The sequence below is a fragment of the Budorcas taxicolor genome, chromosome 17, assembly GCF_023091745.1.
Source record: "Budorcas taxicolor isolate Tak-1 chromosome 17, Takin1.1, whole genome shotgun sequence".
Lineage (NCBI taxonomy): Eukaryota > Metazoa > Chordata > Mammalia > Artiodactyla > Bovidae > Budorcas > Budorcas taxicolor.
The window spans coordinates 17,531,142-17,548,887 of NC_068926.1; the positions used below are offsets into that span (position 1 = coordinate 17,531,142).

At 44.5% G+C, this 17,746-nt stretch overlaps 1 protein-coding gene across 1 annotated transcript in view; it reads left to right on the plus strand.

Annotated features, from left to right (window-relative positions):
- TBC1D9 (TBC1 domain family member 9) overlaps positions 1-17,746 on the plus strand; it is a 119,303-nt gene that overhangs the window by 49,840 nt on the left and 51,717 nt on the right. Inside the window, exon 2 of the mRNA XM_052655050.1 lies at positions 4,695-4,805. Within this exon, the coding sequence (XP_052511010.1) occupies positions 4,695-4,805 (111 nt within the window). The remainder of the gene's footprint in view (positions 1-4,694; positions 4,806-17,746) is intronic.

Here is a 17,746-nt window from a genome sequence, read left to right on the forward strand (position 1 = left end):
AAAAAAAACCAGGGACTTCCCTAGTGGTCAGGTGTTAGGACTTCACCTTCCAATGCAAGGGGTTTGACTCCTGGTGGGGGAGCTGAGATCCCACATGCTTCCAGGCAAAAACCAACCAACCAGCAAAGCATAAAGCAAGCAATATTGTAAAAAAATCAATAAACACTTTGAGAAAGGTTGACATCAAAAAAATTTTAAGCAGATAAGACCAGTTGTTAACATCAGAGTGGTGGGATATGTATTTTGTAATTTTCAGGGTTTTTCTGTCTTTTTGAAATATTTCATGAAACAATGGTGCTCAGTACATACTGGGCACTCTTGTGAGTGGATACTGTCCTTCTTATTTTTGATCGTGCTGGGTGGCTTGCGGGACTTTAGTTTCCCGACCAGGGATTGAACCTGGGGCAACAACAGTGAAAGCACTGAGTGCTAACCACTGGACCGCCAGGGAACTCCCTAGCAGGTGCTATTGTAGCTTCCGTATCAGCAGCCAGCCCATTCCCCAGACTGCTCCCGCAGGGTCTCTGTAGGGCTCTGTCTTTGACAGGCCAGAAGGCTGAGGGAATGAATAGAGGGAGGCCGAGAGAGCTGTGGATCTTGTCCACTTTGACATTAAATTATCCCAGGTCATCAGCAGATGGATTGATTGTTGCCACCGGCACGTCTGTGGGTTTCGCACCCTCCGCTGACACATCCCTCCCTCTGAAGGGCGAGGGGCTGCCCAGGAGTGGAAATGCCTCTTGTCTGCATCGCATAGTGCACACAGCGGGGGGAGGCCTAAAGGTACCAGTTTTGCAGAGTGTTTTCTGAATCTCCTTGCAAACAGCACTTTAATGTTATAAGATGCCCTCGAGCTAATGTAATAGGTAGATGCAGAGAAGAGTTATTTTGAGGGCCATAATTTGACTTAGTTATCTCAGGCGATCAAAGATTGTTTAACACCAGAAATAGCTGAGTAGAACAGCTGCTAAAACAGTGCTTTGTGTGGGAAATGATGAAAGGTTCAGTATTTTGACAGCCATTTCAGAGGGATGAGTAATAAGACTTCTAAGAAAATCCTGATTACTGCTTTTGGAGAGGGGGTGCTCTAGACTAGATTTCATATTTCCCATTATCTAGTGTTCTGTGTGGACATAGAGTGCAGAAGCAGTGTTTTCTCTTTTCCAGAGTCTTGACTCCTTGTCTCAGTACAATTTAGGCAGCACGGTAAATGTTTATGATTTAAGTCTTCTAAAAATACATAACTTGTCCTTTCATCAGACATGTGTTTAGGTCTTACCGTGCTCCAAGCAACGTTTGGGGTCTAGGGGCCCAAAGCGATCCATCAGACCTTGTTGACATGGCAAAATGTGCAACTGATTTTAAATAAATGCAATAGGTATTACAGGAGCAGAACTCAGAGGGAGATCAGGTTAGAAAGAGGTGGCGTGAGAGAATTAGGAGTTTGTCATTTAGGGTGGTGGGAGTTGGGCGTTGATGGACAAGTACACTATCCCAAGTGGAGGGAAAATCCTGGTCAGTGTTACCAAGTGAATGGATATTTTTAAGTGTTTTTATTCATTTCTTTTTCTTTTTAATAATTTTATTTATTTATTTTGGGGTATGCTAGGTCTTCATTGCTTCATGGATTTTTCTCTAGTTGCGGCAAGCAGGTGCCAGTGGATATGGATGTGCCTGTTAAGTGAAAGTGTTAGTCAGTAAGTCGTGTCTGACTCTTGTGATCTCACGGACTGTAGCCTGCCAGGCTCTTCCGCCCATGGGATTCTCCAGGCACGAATACTGGAGTGGGCTGCCATGCTCTCCTCCAGGGGATCTTCCTGACCCAGGGGTCGAACCTGGGTCTGTTGCGTTGCAGGCAGGTTCTTTACCACCTGAGCCACCAGGGAAAGACGATGTGACTATTAGTGTTCATCTAAATCTTCATGGAATTGGTAGTGCCAGCTGTGAATGCACACACACAGTTGGTGAGCTGGCATTTAATCAGAAGCCCTCACTCCACTGGCATCCCCTTGAAGGCCACTCAATGTTCTTTCCCTCTGAGTGATACCAAAGGGTTTTTTATTTGAATAGTGGATGGTATAGATGATTTGTAGTTAGGGACATTTGTGGTCAGGACATGGGGATGGGATTGGACGTTTTCAGAGGTCGTCTCTCCTTGGTGTCACAGAGTACAAGACTAGCGAGACATGGGGAAACTGAGGCTTGGAGGGGCAGGGTCTGGGAGGTGGCCCAGCCAGGACTGAAGAGCTCAAGAATCTGGACTTCCTCAGTGGACTGCTCTGCCTGCCCTTGGAAGAATCTTTATCTACGGTGATGCTCTCTTAGAGGCTCGTTAAACCACAGAGGCTGGGCTTCCCTACTGGCTCAGACAGTAAAGAATCCGCCTACAAGTCAGGAGATGCAGGTTTGATCCCTGGGTCAAGAACATCCCGTGGTCAAGAAGGGAATGGCACCTCACTCCAGTATTCTTGCCTGGAGAATCCCATAGACAGAGGAGCCTGGTGGGCTACAGTCCGTGGAGTCGCAAAGAGTCCGACATGACTGAGTGACTAACACACACACAAACCACAGAGACTCATCCTTGACTGTGAAACAATGGACGTACCACTTCCAGTGTTTGGATTCTAGGAAAGGAGAAGTATTACCAGCGCTTGCCTATTATAAGTGATGGACTTGTATTTCTGGATCACATGTGATTCTAGTTAACATAGAGAGCAATCCAGTTTAGCTGGCGCTCCTTGCTTTTCCTATTAATACACTCTCCCATCTGCAGATAATTGAAGAGTAATTAGAGGTCTGCAGTAAATTCTAGTCACAGTAGAGAACAAAAATGCACACGTGTCGTATTCTATGGAAAATGACTCCTAGGAAAACTCTGCAGACACTAAAGACTTGATTTTTGATGTATTTCATACAAGCCAGAGCAAACACATGAATTCATTTACCCTTTAGTGAAAGTGTGGGCTTCCCTGTGGCTCAGATGGTAAGGAGTCTGCCTGCAATGCGGGAAATCCAAGTTTGATCCCTGGGTTGGGAAGATTCCCCTGGAGAAGAAGATGGCAACCCACTCCAATATTCTTGCCTGGAAAATCCCATGGACAGAGGAGCCTGGCAGGCTACAGTCCACAGGGTCACAAAGCGTTGGACATGACTGAGCGACTTCACTTTCACTTTCTTAGTGAAAGCATGTTGCTCCTGGTGTATGCAAATCAGCTAGTGATCACTGTGGTTCGCAGTGAACCTAGGTGGACTCCTGACTGTGGACAGAGACGGAAAGGACAACTGTGGGGCTTCCCCATGTAAGCCTCCCCAAGGTTTCTTGCTTAATACCTCAAGTTCGGGAAGGCAAGGGCTATTACGGCCACTTTACTAATGAGGGGGTGAAAGCCACCAGAAACTCAACGGCCTGTCCCTGTGACTCAGACCAGGAGGGAGCTCTTCTGAACACTAGGTCACTTGACTCCAGGCTGGCAGAGCAGAAGGAAGCGATGTCAATAGCATCATGCATATTACGGTATTATTCAGGAGGGACGGAGCCAAGCCTTAAGATGTTACTGGAAGACAATGCATCAGGAGACAGGTGGTGACAGTTTCATAAGAACCCGTGGTTCAGATTCAGTAGAACTTCATGAGGAGTTGGGGTCAGGGGGCAGGCACTGGGCTTGGTGCTTCCTGTATCCTAGTTATTTGCAACTGTGGCAGGACGAGGAAGGCTGGGGCCTTTTACTTTCCCCTCCCTGCCTCGACTACCATCAGTTCCATCTCCAAGTTGTTTTTAATCACCATGTGACGAATAGCAAAGGACTTTGCCTTTGAGATGGGGGAAATGCTTGCTTCACAGCCCTTTCACTCCTAAACGCAGCCCTAATATACTGCTTGGCCCTCACCCTGACTGGATTATACATGTCTTAGGGACTCTTGTCTTATTCAGCTTCATGCCCACTGGGTCTGCTTTGCATCTGAAAGTGTGAAAGTGTTAGTTGCTCAGTTGTGTCCAACTCCATGACTGCGTGGACTGTGTCCCACCAGACTCCTTTGTCCATGGAATTCTCCAGGCAAGAATACTGGAGTAGGTTGTCATTCCCTTCTCCAGGGGATCTTCCCAACCCAAGGATCAAACCCGGTCTCCTGCATTGCAGGCAGATTTTTTACTGTCTGAGCCATCAGGGAAGCCCCACCTTGCGTATAGTAGTCTTTTATTGTTTGCTGAGCTGAACTGTACCTGTTCAATACAAAAGAAAGGTGAGAAATATTATTATTATGAAAATAACACGTGGGGCTGCCCAGCACGTGGACTCAGATGTACATGACTGGTTCCTGTGGTTTTGTTAGGTTACTTAAATTAAGGATTTGTTTGCAGGATGAAGAAGGGGAGAAAATACTACACACGTTGGTAATAATGGTAAAGCAAAGACCCCAGAATATCAGTGCTTCATACCTTACTTTTTAGTTTGAAACAGGTGTCGATTATCAATACCACCATGTGTCAGGGACTGAGGTAGGAGCTCTGTTGGTTTTGTTTTGGAAACCAGTGCTGTCTTTCAGCATATGCACCCGAGAGGAAAGTTTTGTCCAGATGGGATGTGATGGGAGAGGGTTTGTTGACAGGCCTACCAGAAGGGGTGTATCCACACTGCTGTCTCTGGGAATTTGGAGGAGACCCCTAAACTTTTCTCCCCGCTTTCTGTCCTCAGGCCTCTTGGTGGGCACCCTTGATGTCGTGTTGGACTCCAGTGCCCGGGTCGCTCCTTACCGAATCCTGTACCAGACTCCAGACTCTTTGGTTTATTGGACCATCGCCTGTGGTAAGTGCAATATTTGGAAATACGGGAAGTGTTATGATTGACAACTTTCAGAAGGGAAGGAACATTTCATTGTGAGATGCAATCCATGAGTCATTTAAGACAAGTTACTATAGCCATTTCAGCAGATAAACCCTGAATCTCAGCAGTTTAACACACTAAAGGTTTCTTCCTCAACCTGCTGAAGTCTTTTTGGGATCCAGTGGCCACCTCCATCTGTAGTAACACCAAAACTTCCAAGATCGACTTCCAAGGAGAAAGCGGGACGTGGAGGCACACCTGTGTTTCACTTGCTTGGCCAAGAGGTGCCATCACCGTCACTCACACCCCATTGGCTAGATGGAATCAGTCAACATGGCCCCAGTCTATCTACAGGGAAGCTGGGAAATGACTACGAACACGTGAAGTCCTGGGTGGACTAAGGAATACCTATCCTTCCTACCGAGTAGGGATTATTTATTTCTCCTGACGGTAATATGTAATAATGTACTGGGCTTAAGGACTTCCCTTGTGGCTCAGCTGGTAAAGAATCCGCCTGCAATGCAGGTGGCCTGGGTTCGATCCCTGGGTTGGGAAGATCCCGTGGAGAAGGGAATGGCAACCCACTCTGGTATTCTGGCCTGGAGAATCCCATGGGGTTGCAAAGAGTCGGACGCGACTGAGCGACTTTCACTCACTGGGCTTAAAATAGTGGTAAACAGTCATGCTGTTATTAGGTCTCTCACAAGAACTGCTAGTCCAAAGTGGCTAAGGTTTTTGTTTTTGTTTTTTTTTTTTAGTTATTTGTTTTTTCAAATAACCCTAGGAAGAGCAGGGGCACTGAACACTTTTTTGTGTGTGTTTTTTTTTTTTTAATTTTTTGCCTCCACATGATTTTTTAAATAATTAATTGATTTTATTCTTTAGTTTTAGATTTATAGGAAAATTGAATAGATAGTTTGGAGCACTTCCATATCCCCTCCATATATATAAGTTTCTCCTGCAGTTAACATCTTACTATGAAACATTTGTTCCAATGGGTGAACCAGTGTTGCCACATTATTATTGAATAGAGTCCATACTTTATTTAGATTTCCTTAGTTTTTACCTGATGTCCTTTTTCTGTTCCAGGACCCCAGCCAGGGTACTATTTTCTGTTTAGTTGATATGTCTCTTTAATCTCCTCTTGGCTGTAGAAGTTACTCAGACTTGCCTTGTTTTTGATGACTCTGCCATTTTTTAAGGATGATGGTCAGGTGTATTATAGAATTGTCCTTCTGTTGGAATTTATCTGATGTTCTTCTCATGATTAGGCTGGGGTGATAGATTTTTGTGAAGAAGATCACAGAGATAGAGTGATCAAGCAAGGGCACCTCCTATCAAGCTGACTTATGACCGATGATGTCCTTGATCACCTGGCTGGAACAGTATTTTTCGGGTTTTCCCACTGTCTTCCTCTCCTTCCCAAACTGTCCTCCTTGGAAGTAAGTCACCATGCACACTTACTGAGTAGGGGGTTTTAATTTGTTCAGTTATTTTTATCACTGTGAATGCATGACTATTTGTTCCTTGTGTTACAATCCAGCACAACTTTATTTTGTTGCTCAAATTGGTCTAGCTTTGACCATTGGAAGCTCTTTCAGTTGACTTTATTTAGGTTTTAAATTGATCTCTGCTCGGTAGGAAGTGCCATGCTGGGATCTAAAGATATAAAGATAATTAGATCCGGCCTCTGCTCTTGAGAATGCAAGGAAATAGTCAGTTACAGCCCAGTGTGAGCAAGTACCAAGCAGTGCCATTGGGCGATGGGGCTGCCAACTGGAGATAGGAACCTTGGCTGGCCTTCTACAAGGGTAGGGGGAGTTCTGTGGGTATGATTTCAGACTGCCGGAAGGCTCTGGTACCCTAGCAAAACACTCTCAAGGATTCAGCACCTGAAATCCTAACATTGTAGTTGCGTCCCTTTAAAGTTATTCTGGTTCAGATGCAAACAGGAATGAAGTGACTTGGCATTTAAGCATTCCAGTGAATGAAGGAATGGCAGTGTGAGTCAGGGCAGGGAGAAAACCAACCAGGCAGGCATGAGGGCTGGGGATTAGAGCAAGAGGAAAGGGATAAGGATAAAGGAAGAGACAAGCTGGACCCTGAGAGTGTCATCCCTCTAAGATAGAGTTGTATTTCACTCCACACAAGGGGCAACACCCGGTAGCCACAGTATAAAGGGAAAATGTCACCTTTAGTTGGCAAACAGTGTAGAATGGTATTAAAATAGACATTGGAGCCAGCAAGTGAAGAAAGAGAAAGGAAATCAGGCAGAACTGCCAGTACCCCTGGACGTAAGGAGGCTTTGACACTCTCATCTTCCAGCATTTGCATCACTTGTTCCGGACTTTGAAAGACCTGTAGAGCCTGCAGGTTCTCAGAACCCTTAGGATTCCTGGCCTTCCCAGGTCATTGCACGCGTACGGGGCTGTGATGAGCTGGTTCCTATCTGTGACTGTTTTTCACTTCCCCTGTTATCTGACATCACTACTGTTCTCTGTTTCTGAGGTTTTGCCGTTCTATGGAGCAAAGGCTCCAAGGAATGCTCGTATGGGGAAGAGCCCAGAGTTACAAAGACCCGTTATTCCCGAGTTATTTGCCAAGCCAGGGCTAAGGAACACAGGGCAGTAAATGCTGATGTCATAATTTATACCTCAAGGAGATGATGCCTGTCATACCTGCATCATCTCATTATACTAAGCCTGGAGCAGTTGTAGCTTTTGAATATATTGATTACCCAGAATTTCCTTGTGGAAGACTCCACAGAAGTGAGACTCCACAACCTCTGTTAAAGTTCATTCACCCACTAATTGCTCCTTCTTATCGATTTCTCTTTATAACCCAAATGCCTGGCTTCCTTTCAGGAGATTGTAAGAGCCAAACTTGCTAGCTTAAAAAGGTTCTTTTTAGTTTGTAATTTAAAAAAAAAATTTTTTTTTTTCCATAAGCTATAAAGTTGATAATTTGGTGGGGCTGTCTGGCACGAGCTTTTTAATATGCTCTTTTTTTTTTTTTTTTTTTTTTCCGGTTGCGCCTTGAGGCTTGTGAAATCTTAGTTTTCTAACCAGGGATCAAGCCTGGGCCCTCTGCAACCTGGGCCGTCCACAGTGTAGTGTGGAGTCCTAACCACTAATTTGCTCTGATTTTATGAATCATTGCTGTAAGAGAAGTTTCAACAGGAGATTGTCTAACTCACTGCCCTGTAGAATCCACAGGATTGCAAAACCTCTGTTTTTATGCCACATGCCTTGTGAATCTTTGATTTGTGTAAAGTGAACTAAGGGCACGTCTACAATCAATGTCTTCCGCTTTCTGTAGGAGAGTAGCTGTCTTAGTGGTAAAGTCTACTCTTGTGACTGTCTTAGATTTGAGCCACATGGAGCCAGGCAGGACCTAGTCTTAGACCTTGTATGACTTACTCCAGTATAATGCTCACTGGGTCATTGACAGTATGAACAGAAAGAAGAAGGGAGCAAAAACCAGGAGTTATTTATTGAAACACTGTTTCCAGATGCTTCTTTTTACTGTGTTCTATCATCTGTATGCAGATTGACTTGAAGAAATTGCTTTATTATGTTTCTTTGGCACTGATACCTTTCATTCGGAAGGGGAGCCAAAAACTGCGTAAATAATGACTTTTTCTTTTCCCTGCTACTTCACAAAAGGAAGCCACTGTTGTTTTTAGCGGATATTCCATTGTGCCACAGCCTGCTGACTTGCATTTTGTTCTGTGGTTTGTGCAGTAACATCGTTTTTGCTATGTATTTTTCTTTCTAAATTGTTTACTTTATTATTATTATTTTTTTACCACAACATGCAGCTTGCTATATTTTAATTCCCTGACTAGGATTGAACCCAGGGCCCCGGCAATGAAAGCTCAAGCCCTAACAACTGACCACTGGGGAATTCCCTGCTATTTCCAAGAACATAAAGGAAGTAGTGCGTTAGGAATTGGTCCAGAGTACTTCATTGAGCTGATTATACTCTGACACCTGCCTGTCTCCCACCAGTGAGTGTGTATTTTACACTTGTGCTCTCACTGGGGCACTAAACAGCTTCAGAGGTTCCCCCAGCAGCTGGTGTCTTGGCCTTGGTGCCCCAGAGGCAGGAGAGAGCTCAGTCCTTTGCCCTCCTCAAACTTCAAGGGTCTTAAGCAGAAGGCAACCCATTTGGCTGTCCCCACAAGAAGAACTAAGGGCTTCCCAGGTGGTGCAGTTGCAAAGAATCCGGAAACACAAGAGACCTGGGTTCAATCCCGGGGTCAGGAAGATCCCTTGGAAAAGGAAACGGCAACCCACTCCAGTATTCTTGCCTGGAAAATTCCAAGGACAGAGGAGCCTGGTGGGCTACAGTCCATGGGGTCACAAAGAGTCAGACACAACTGAGCATGCATGCACACGATCAGAACTGGGAGGTTCAAAGAGTAAGAAACGTTAGACAGCCTCATAAGAATATTCTGCTGTACTGTTTAGTTGCTAAGTCGTGTCTGACTCTGCAGCCCCGTGAACTATAGCCCACCAGGCTCCTCTGTCCATGGGATTATCCTGGCAAGAATACTGGAGTGGTTGCCATTCCCTTCTCCAGGAGATCTAACCTGTGTCTCCCGTGTTGGCAGGTAGATTCTTTACCACTGTGCCTCCTGGGATGCCCTCCAAGAGAATATGGACATATAGAATTGCAGATAATTCCAAGGCCCTGGGACACAAGAGTTACAATTGGAGAGACAGAGGGAAAGGTCGACAGTTCTCTGTGGGTACATCTGACCTTCCAACGGGACTAATAAAGGAAATGGGGTGGAGGTTGTGTGCTTGATGGCACCTCACAGATAACACAGCCCTGAATGGTGCCTTGATTCCCCTGCCCATTGATTTGGTTTCCCTTTTCTTCACCACCTTAGAATCTCATCTGGGCCCATGTAGGCATTCCTTTTCAGAACGGAAAGATAGAGTAGCCACGGCCTTGTCCAGGGCTCTGATTGTGACAGGGTACAGAGACAAAGTAAAGTGCCCGAGTTCACATGGCTGGTTACAGCCAGTTAGTGCAGAGCTGAGGTCAAGTTCTCAGCCCCCTCCACTGCCAGCCCAGGCCTTTTTAAATGCTACCATGCTGGCTTTTATGATTAAACATTCTTTTAGTCAGCAGCTACTGAGACCTGGAGTTTAATGAAAGGGTGCTAATTGGTTCTGCTTCTCCTATTTCTCTACACTAGATAGCGAAATGCTGGGTCATTTAGTTGCCTGTCACATGACATACATGTAATGTGGAGGTTGGCCATTATTCATGTTTGCGTGGCCTGTGTACCTCAGGAACTATTCCTGTATCCTTGGGAACATAGCAGCTTAAATAAAAGAACTTACTTTTTAATGTATAAGCCGTACAAGTTTATTTCAGGAAATTAGAAAATATAGATAAGCAAAGAAAGTAAAACATTAAAAAACAATAATGCGGCTGCTAAGTCGCTTCAGTCGTGTCTGACTCTGTGCGACCCCATAGACAGCAGGCCACCAGGCTCCTCCATCCCTGGGGTTCTCCAGGCAAGAATACTGGAGTGGGTTGCCATTTCCTTCTCCAAAAAAACAATAATACTGCGTTATAAATCTTCACCGTCCAGATGTTATATATATGTGTGTGTGTGTCTATATGTGTCTGTTTATACTTTTGTATATCTATAAGACACGAATATGTATATATATGTATACCTATATATGTATATACATGTATGCTGCTGCTGCTGCTAAGTCGCTTCAGTCGTGTCCGACTCTGTGTGACGCCATAGACAGCAGCCCACCAGCCTCCCCCGTCCCTGGGATTCTCCAGGCAAGAACACTGGAGTGGGTTGCCATTGCCTTCTCCAATGCATGAAAGTGAAAAGTGAAAGTGAAGTCGCTCAGTCGTGTCCGACTCTTAGCGAACCCATGGACTGCAGCCTCCCAGACTCCTCCATTCATGGGATTTTCCAGGCAAGAGTACCGGCGTGGGTTGCCATTGCCTTCTCTGTATACGTGTATACATATGTGTGTGTGTGTGTGTGTGTGTGTGTGTGTGTGTGTATACATACATACATATGTGTATCTGATATACATATATGGCTAGTCTTTCTGTGTCAAGAAAATAATATGTCTATCCTGTCAATTTTAACAGGTAGATAATATTTTATTGTGTATATAATGTAGTTTACCTAGCTGATGTGCTGTTTTTGGGAAATCTAGGGTTTTTTTCCCCTAATGATAACTGCATTTTGAAAAATCTTAGTATTCTCTAACCAAATATTTCCACCTTCCTTTAATTATCACCTTAGGATAAATTTACAGAAGTAGATATGCTGAATCAAAGAAGGCTTTTAGTGTCATTAGCCTGATTGCCCTCCAGAAAGATAGCCATTTACATTCTGTCCATCAAGGTAGGAAAGGACCTTGGCATTTAAGTAAAATAAGCAAAATAATGACATCAACCACTAATTCTTACTGCCCAGGTTGAATGAGTTACCTGAGCCTCTCTTTTCTCAAGTGATTATAAAGCTATGAGCACACTGTTATGACCTGTAAGAGACTGTAAGCGGAGTTATGTAAGAAGCTTATAATAGTTAGACAAGGATTGCTAGGCTTGCTTTACTTCAGTCGTACGTACACTCTGCAATCTAAACATAATGGTGTCCGGGCCAGAGAGATTTGTGCTGAATGTGCGCTAGTCAGGCAACAGTTCAGCAGCTGGTTGTTAGTGCTCTGACATCAGAAATGAGAAGTATCTTCAACATCAGAATATCTTCTACATCACATTTCAAGATGAGATCTTTGTGTTTTCTTATGATGGTCATAACAAAAGTAGCTAGTTAGTGATTTGTATTGATGTATTCTAGACCTGTGCTAAGCACTTTACACGTATTATTGTCCTTAATCTCCAGCAGAAGCTCTTGTGGTAGGTGTTGTTACCCCCATGTTACAGATGAGAAATCTGAAGCACAGAGAGATTAAGTAACTCTTCCATGGTCATAGAACTTTCGTTTGGTATGGAGGGGTTTGAAACCAGGTGTACTTTTTTGACATCAAAGCCTGTGGTCTGAGCTATTACGTAATATTGTCTCACTGATAATCAGGCTGTGTATTACTCCAGATAATCTAACCTCTAGGGATATTTAGCCTCACTTCTAAAATATGTCAGTAGGTAGAACTGTAGCAATTAAGAGCAAGCATTTGCAGGCAGAAAAAATCTGAATTTGATTTCATAGGATGTGGAAGTCTCAGCGTCCTCATCTGTAAAAGGAGGGTGATTGGATCTACTTGTAGGAGTGCGGTGAGATTACATGTCTATGGTGAAATCATGGCACCTGGTCTTGGTAAATAAGCACAGATAAGTAATAGAAAACACATCATTATCACTGTTTAACTTGTTTAAAATTTTAGCTTTAATTGGATGTAGGTTTTTAAGTTTTTATTTAATGTTGGAATATAATCAATTAACAATGTTGTGATAGTTCAGGCAAACAGCAAAGGGACTCAGCCGTACATATACATGTATTTCCTCTGCCCCAAAGTCCCCTCCCATTCAGGCTGCCATGTAACATTGAGCAGAGTTCCCTGTGGTATACGGTAGGTTTTTGTTGGTTATCCATTTTCGATATAGCATGGATGTCGATACATGTCGATGGATGTGGATTTTTAAACCATAAATTTCCCTTTTGTTTCTGCTGCTGTGTCACTTCAGTCGTGTCCGACTGTGCGACCCCATAGACGGCAGCCCACCAGGCTCCCCCATCCCTGGGATTCTCCAGGCAAGAACACTGGAGTGTGTTGCCATTTCCTTCTCCAATGCATCAAAGTGAAAAGTGAAAGTGAAGTTGCTCAGTCGTGTCCAACTCTTAGCGACCCCATGGACTGCAGCCTGCCAGGCTCCTCCGTCCATGGGATTTTCCAGGCAAGAGTACTGGAGTGGGGTGCCATTGCTTTTGTTTCTGAAACTGTTCAAATCAGTGCATTATTTTGGGGTTGTATCTCTTGCCCTCTCCAGAGGCAAGTTTGTCCTTTTTCTGGCTGTAGGTAGTACAGTGGTGGCTTTGTAAATCCTACAGAGACAGCAAGTATCACTCAGGCATATTGGGTATTATCCTTTACTTTATTTTGTATTTAAATTACAACATTATCATCTTTGGGGCTAAGGTTGCATGTGTCTGAGGCCATAAAATAGATGGTTCCCTTTCACCTTTATTTAAGTAGCTTCAAGCACAATTCTTTTGAGAACTGGATCAGTTTTGGGATCCAAACAGCCTGTTCTGGTATCTGAAAATACTAGATTGGTTGCTTTTTAATCCCTGGGAGGTTTAGTGAGTTTGTTTTACTTGTTTTTTTTTTTTTTTCTTTTCTGCCTGTCACAAGAGGTTTTTATTTTTGCCTAGACACAGACATATGTATCTGTACATGTGCATACATACCCTCTTGATCAGAGGAAATATACCATCTTAGATACAGTTGAATTCAGGTTTTTAAGTCAGTGCTACAGTCCCAGAACCAAATTTTGTTAATATCAGTCATGCACCACAAAAGATATCCACTGAATCACCATCAGTGAAATTGTACGCCTTTGTTCTTAATCCTCAGAGGCCAGATACAATTGAATCCATTTTTTGGGTCCATTTTAATACCTCTGTCTTTTTATTTCAAGTGGACTTCCTGTACTCTTAGGTACATCTCAAACCAGATGAGAAATAAGACTAGGCTGATTCAGTATTTTCCATCATCGTAGGTAGTTTAAATTTCGCCCAGATAGATACACGGGGCCTGTGCATAGTATTCTGAAAACAAAACACAACCCTGCAAATGATAAAAGATTCTCATTTTTCCAAAATTAATTTCTAAATTCTCTCAAGGCCCTCAAGTGTTGATCCAGTTTTTCCAGTAGCAAAAAGCTTTATCTTAGGTTTCCTAAAGGCTTCTCCTACCCGACACAGCTTTCTTTGTTGTTTCAGCTGATTGCACATCGGGTCAGCTTGTTGTTCCTGCTGTATCTCTGTCGAAGCAGCCTTGCCAGAAAGTCGACTGCCAAGTCCTTCCTTTCTCTTCTGAGTGCCTAACACTTCTTGCCCAAATGGTTGGGCAGATAGACCAGCCCTCTCTGAGAGTCATAGCAGAAGAGCTTCCTGTTATCTCACTCTACACAGTAACAGAAGCAAAGTTCCAGGCTCTTAAACATTGTAGCCCTTGTTCTTACTTTCTTGAGAAATGAAAGAGCCGTGTGTAAGGAACAGTCAGGATTCCAACGGAGCCTCCCGCTTTCCTAAAGGGTGATCTGGCAACAGTGTCCGTTGCTCTCAGACTGTTAGCAGGACATTTGCTCTGTGGTCTGAGCAGTACCCTCTGTTTGTTCTGAGATGGGAAGTGGACACCTGCTTTCAGAGAGAACTTTTATTTGATTGACATCTTCAGAATGTGCCTTGTCTGCTGGGGGAGGAATCCAGCCCTGCCTTCTATGTAGGCATCCTCCTATTTCCTGTCTCCAGAGCCTGGAGCCTTAAACACCTGTCCTCACTTATTTTTTGTGCCTTTAGGAAAGTGATCAGAGAATATGGTGCATCTGCAGAGTAAATATAAATGTAAAAGGTATATTTCCCTTCCTCTCCCTGGCAAGTGTCTGTTGGGTATGGATCAGAATCCATAGTTAATTCCTGAAACTACTGTTGGCTGATGGCATCTGTGTCTTTTTCTTTTCTCATTTATGCTGATAATGGTTTCTTATAATGGTATGCAGAGTTCTTTCTTATCTATAACCCTGTTTTCTGGAACTTTGTAACCTTGCTCCTGGATATAGCCAGAAGAAACCTGAAACCTCCTTGGTAGCACAGAAGCAGGCCCAAAGCATCGCGCAAAGAACTGAAGACCTAAAGATACTGAGATTTGGAATTGAAAGAGACACATGTACCCCAGTGTTCATTGCAGCACTGTTTACAATAGCTAGGACACGGAAGCACCCTAGATGTCCAGCGGCAGATGAATGGATACGGAAGCTGTGGTACATATACACAATGGAATGTTACTCAGCTATAAAAAGGAATGCATTTGAGTCAGTTCTAATGAGGTGGATGAAACTGGAGCCTATTATACAGAGTGAAGTAAGTCAGGAAGAGAAACACCAGTACAGTATATTAACGCATATGTATGAAATTTAGAAACACGGTCACAACAACCCTATAGGCAACACAACAAAAGACACACAGATGTAAAGAGACTTTTGGACTCTGTGGGAGAAGGCAGGGGTGGAATGATTTGAGAGAATAGCACTGAAACATGTATATTACCGTAGGTAAAAGAGATGAGCAGTACAAGTTTGATGCATGAAGCAGGGCACCCAAAGCTCTGGGACAACCCAGAGTGATGGGTTGGGAAGGAGTGGTGGGAGGGGCTTCAGGATGGGGGGACACATGTACACCCGTGGCTGATTCATACCGATGTATGGCAAAAACCACCACAAAAACCTCCAATTAAAATTAATAAATTAATCTAAAACAAACAAAAAGTAAAGATACTGAGATTTGCCGTCTCAACACTTCTTCCATAAAGGGAGCTGTAAGTGGCTGGTGATGACTCCAAAAGGCCAGCCTCTTCACGTGACAGTGACTAGAATGAGAGAATCCGCAGGAGGTGAAGGAACACAAGCAGCAGTGGGGGGTGGGGAGGGGACACTGGTGGTGATCACAGACAGAAATGTGGGGAGTTACATCCCAGGCAGTGAGGCGTAGAGAAAAGAGCCAGTGGTGAGAATGGCGTCAGGGGGTGGCAGGCAGAGACTGTGGAAGTGACGGAACAGTGGGGCAGACTGACGAGCAGGAGGCCGTAAAGCAGCAAAGAAGGCGATAGAAGGGAAACAATGTGGATAGAGACCCTGAACTCAATATAGAAGTGCTCAGACGGCTGCTTAAAACCGAGGGTCAGTCGTGAAGACCTTCCTGTAGTACCTGTGAAAACTGGAGGCAGAAGTGCACGTTTGTTGAGTGAGTGTGCTGATGCATATACTGCTTCCACCGTGGCTGAGTGTGTGTGTGTTTCGGGGGGTGGTAGGGTGGGCCTAGAGGAATAAGCACACGAAAACTGCAGGCGGTGTGTGCAAAGGTGAAGGCACAGCTGGGCTGCCCCGGGCCTTATAGCTGATGGGTTCTGTGCAGGATAACCAGGGAACAGGGAGGCTGACTTGCGGTCAGTTGCCACCACAGCCTAACAGTGACTCTCAGGTCAGGTACCTGGTATGACCACCTGGTAAAGGGCAGCGCAGGGCGGTATACCGGTCCACAGGCAGACTGTCCCGGCTCAGCCGAGGGACGTGTGCAAAGCAGCCTCTGGAAGGCACATATACTAATGACATGGGCAGGGTCAGAGGAGGGGCAAAATCAGAGGCTGGGAACTGCACCCGGTGGGTCTGCAGAAATTCTTTGATCCCCCGAGTCCCCAGAAGTGCCTGTGTCTTGAGGTGTGAACATCTGACAGTTGCCAGCAGGCACAGATGGGACGGCGGGGGGAGGGCACGTGGCCAGCATTGACTCTGGATTGGGCTCTGTCTGTATCGCCCAGCCAGCCGCAGCTGGGGATGGTGGTGACCTGTTTACAGGCAAGGAAGGACACAGTATATTTTAGAAAATTTTCCAATGCCTATTTAAAATTTTAAAGTCTAAAATGTTCTCTCTGGCTAACTCCAGAATGACTCATTCCCGACATATTGCAAATGAGCATTGTATTTTGCATTTGGACAGTGTTTTCTACTTTACAAAGTGTATCTATAGACATTATTCCATGTGATTTTCTATAACATTTCTCTGAAATGAGTAAAGTATTTTTTTTTAATTTGTCTGCATTTTACATGTAAAGAGTTTGAGACAGAAAAAGATGAAACAGACTGTCTACAGGCACCCAGTTGGCTGCTGGGGGAAAGGGAGGGGGACCCAGGTTTCATGAGCTCTAGCTCTTGCCGTGACAGCGTAGTGCCGAGTCGTCGATTGCGTTTCCACGTGGTTGACTGTGACCCCGAAAGAGTGAGCCGTGGAAAGGGCCTGTGAAGAGCTCCAGCCTCTTCATTCGCGTTTCCATACGACTGCCTCCTAACTCAGAGATTTAGTCTTTATCCTTTACAGAACCATTCCACGTGGGCAGTTTTGGTGTTTCGGCTCAGAGTGAAAGAAAATGAATGTGGGTTTGTTTTGGTTTTGTCTTTCCTCGACCAGTGGATCTGAAAACCCTCCAAGTGTGAAAGTGTTTGTCACCCAGTCATATCAAACTCTCTGCTACCCCATGGACTGTAGGTAGCCCCCAGGCTCCTCTGTCCGTGGAATTCTCCAGGCAAGAATACTGGCGTGAGTTGCCATTTCCCTCTCCAAACGTGCCTCTTATTCCCCAAGAGATTTGAGTCCTGTTCCTGACAGTTCTGAGTATCACAGGACACATTTCTATCTCCTTCTTTTCCCAGTCAGTTATCAGAGTGAGATTCTGAGATATATACAGTTACTGGTGACAAAGAACAGAGAGAAGCTGTTTTTAAGAAATCAATTAAAAGGTAACTTGGAAATCTTAAGGAGACATTTGAAGGAATCAATCAGTAGAGGTGCAAAATCTTTCTTTAATTCTGGAATGAATGGTACGTACAATTTATAAACTAGGGATGGCTTCTAACAAACTGTTTTGCAAGGTCATTAACAATTGCAGGGCAAGAAAAAAACAAAAGAAGGGAATTTGTTCTAGTGTCTCGACAAGGACATTGCCTTGGCATCCCTGTTTTACCCTGCAGCTGTGGGCAGAGAGCAGGGTACCTGTTATCTACTCTCCCAGGCTTGGGTTGATTCAGTTTGCAGGTTGGCCGGCGAGATGACTCTCGCTTCTTGTTTCTGACTTGGATGGAGGCTGTGAGGATGACCTCATCCCATTACGATTCAGAGCAACGGCGCTGGTGAG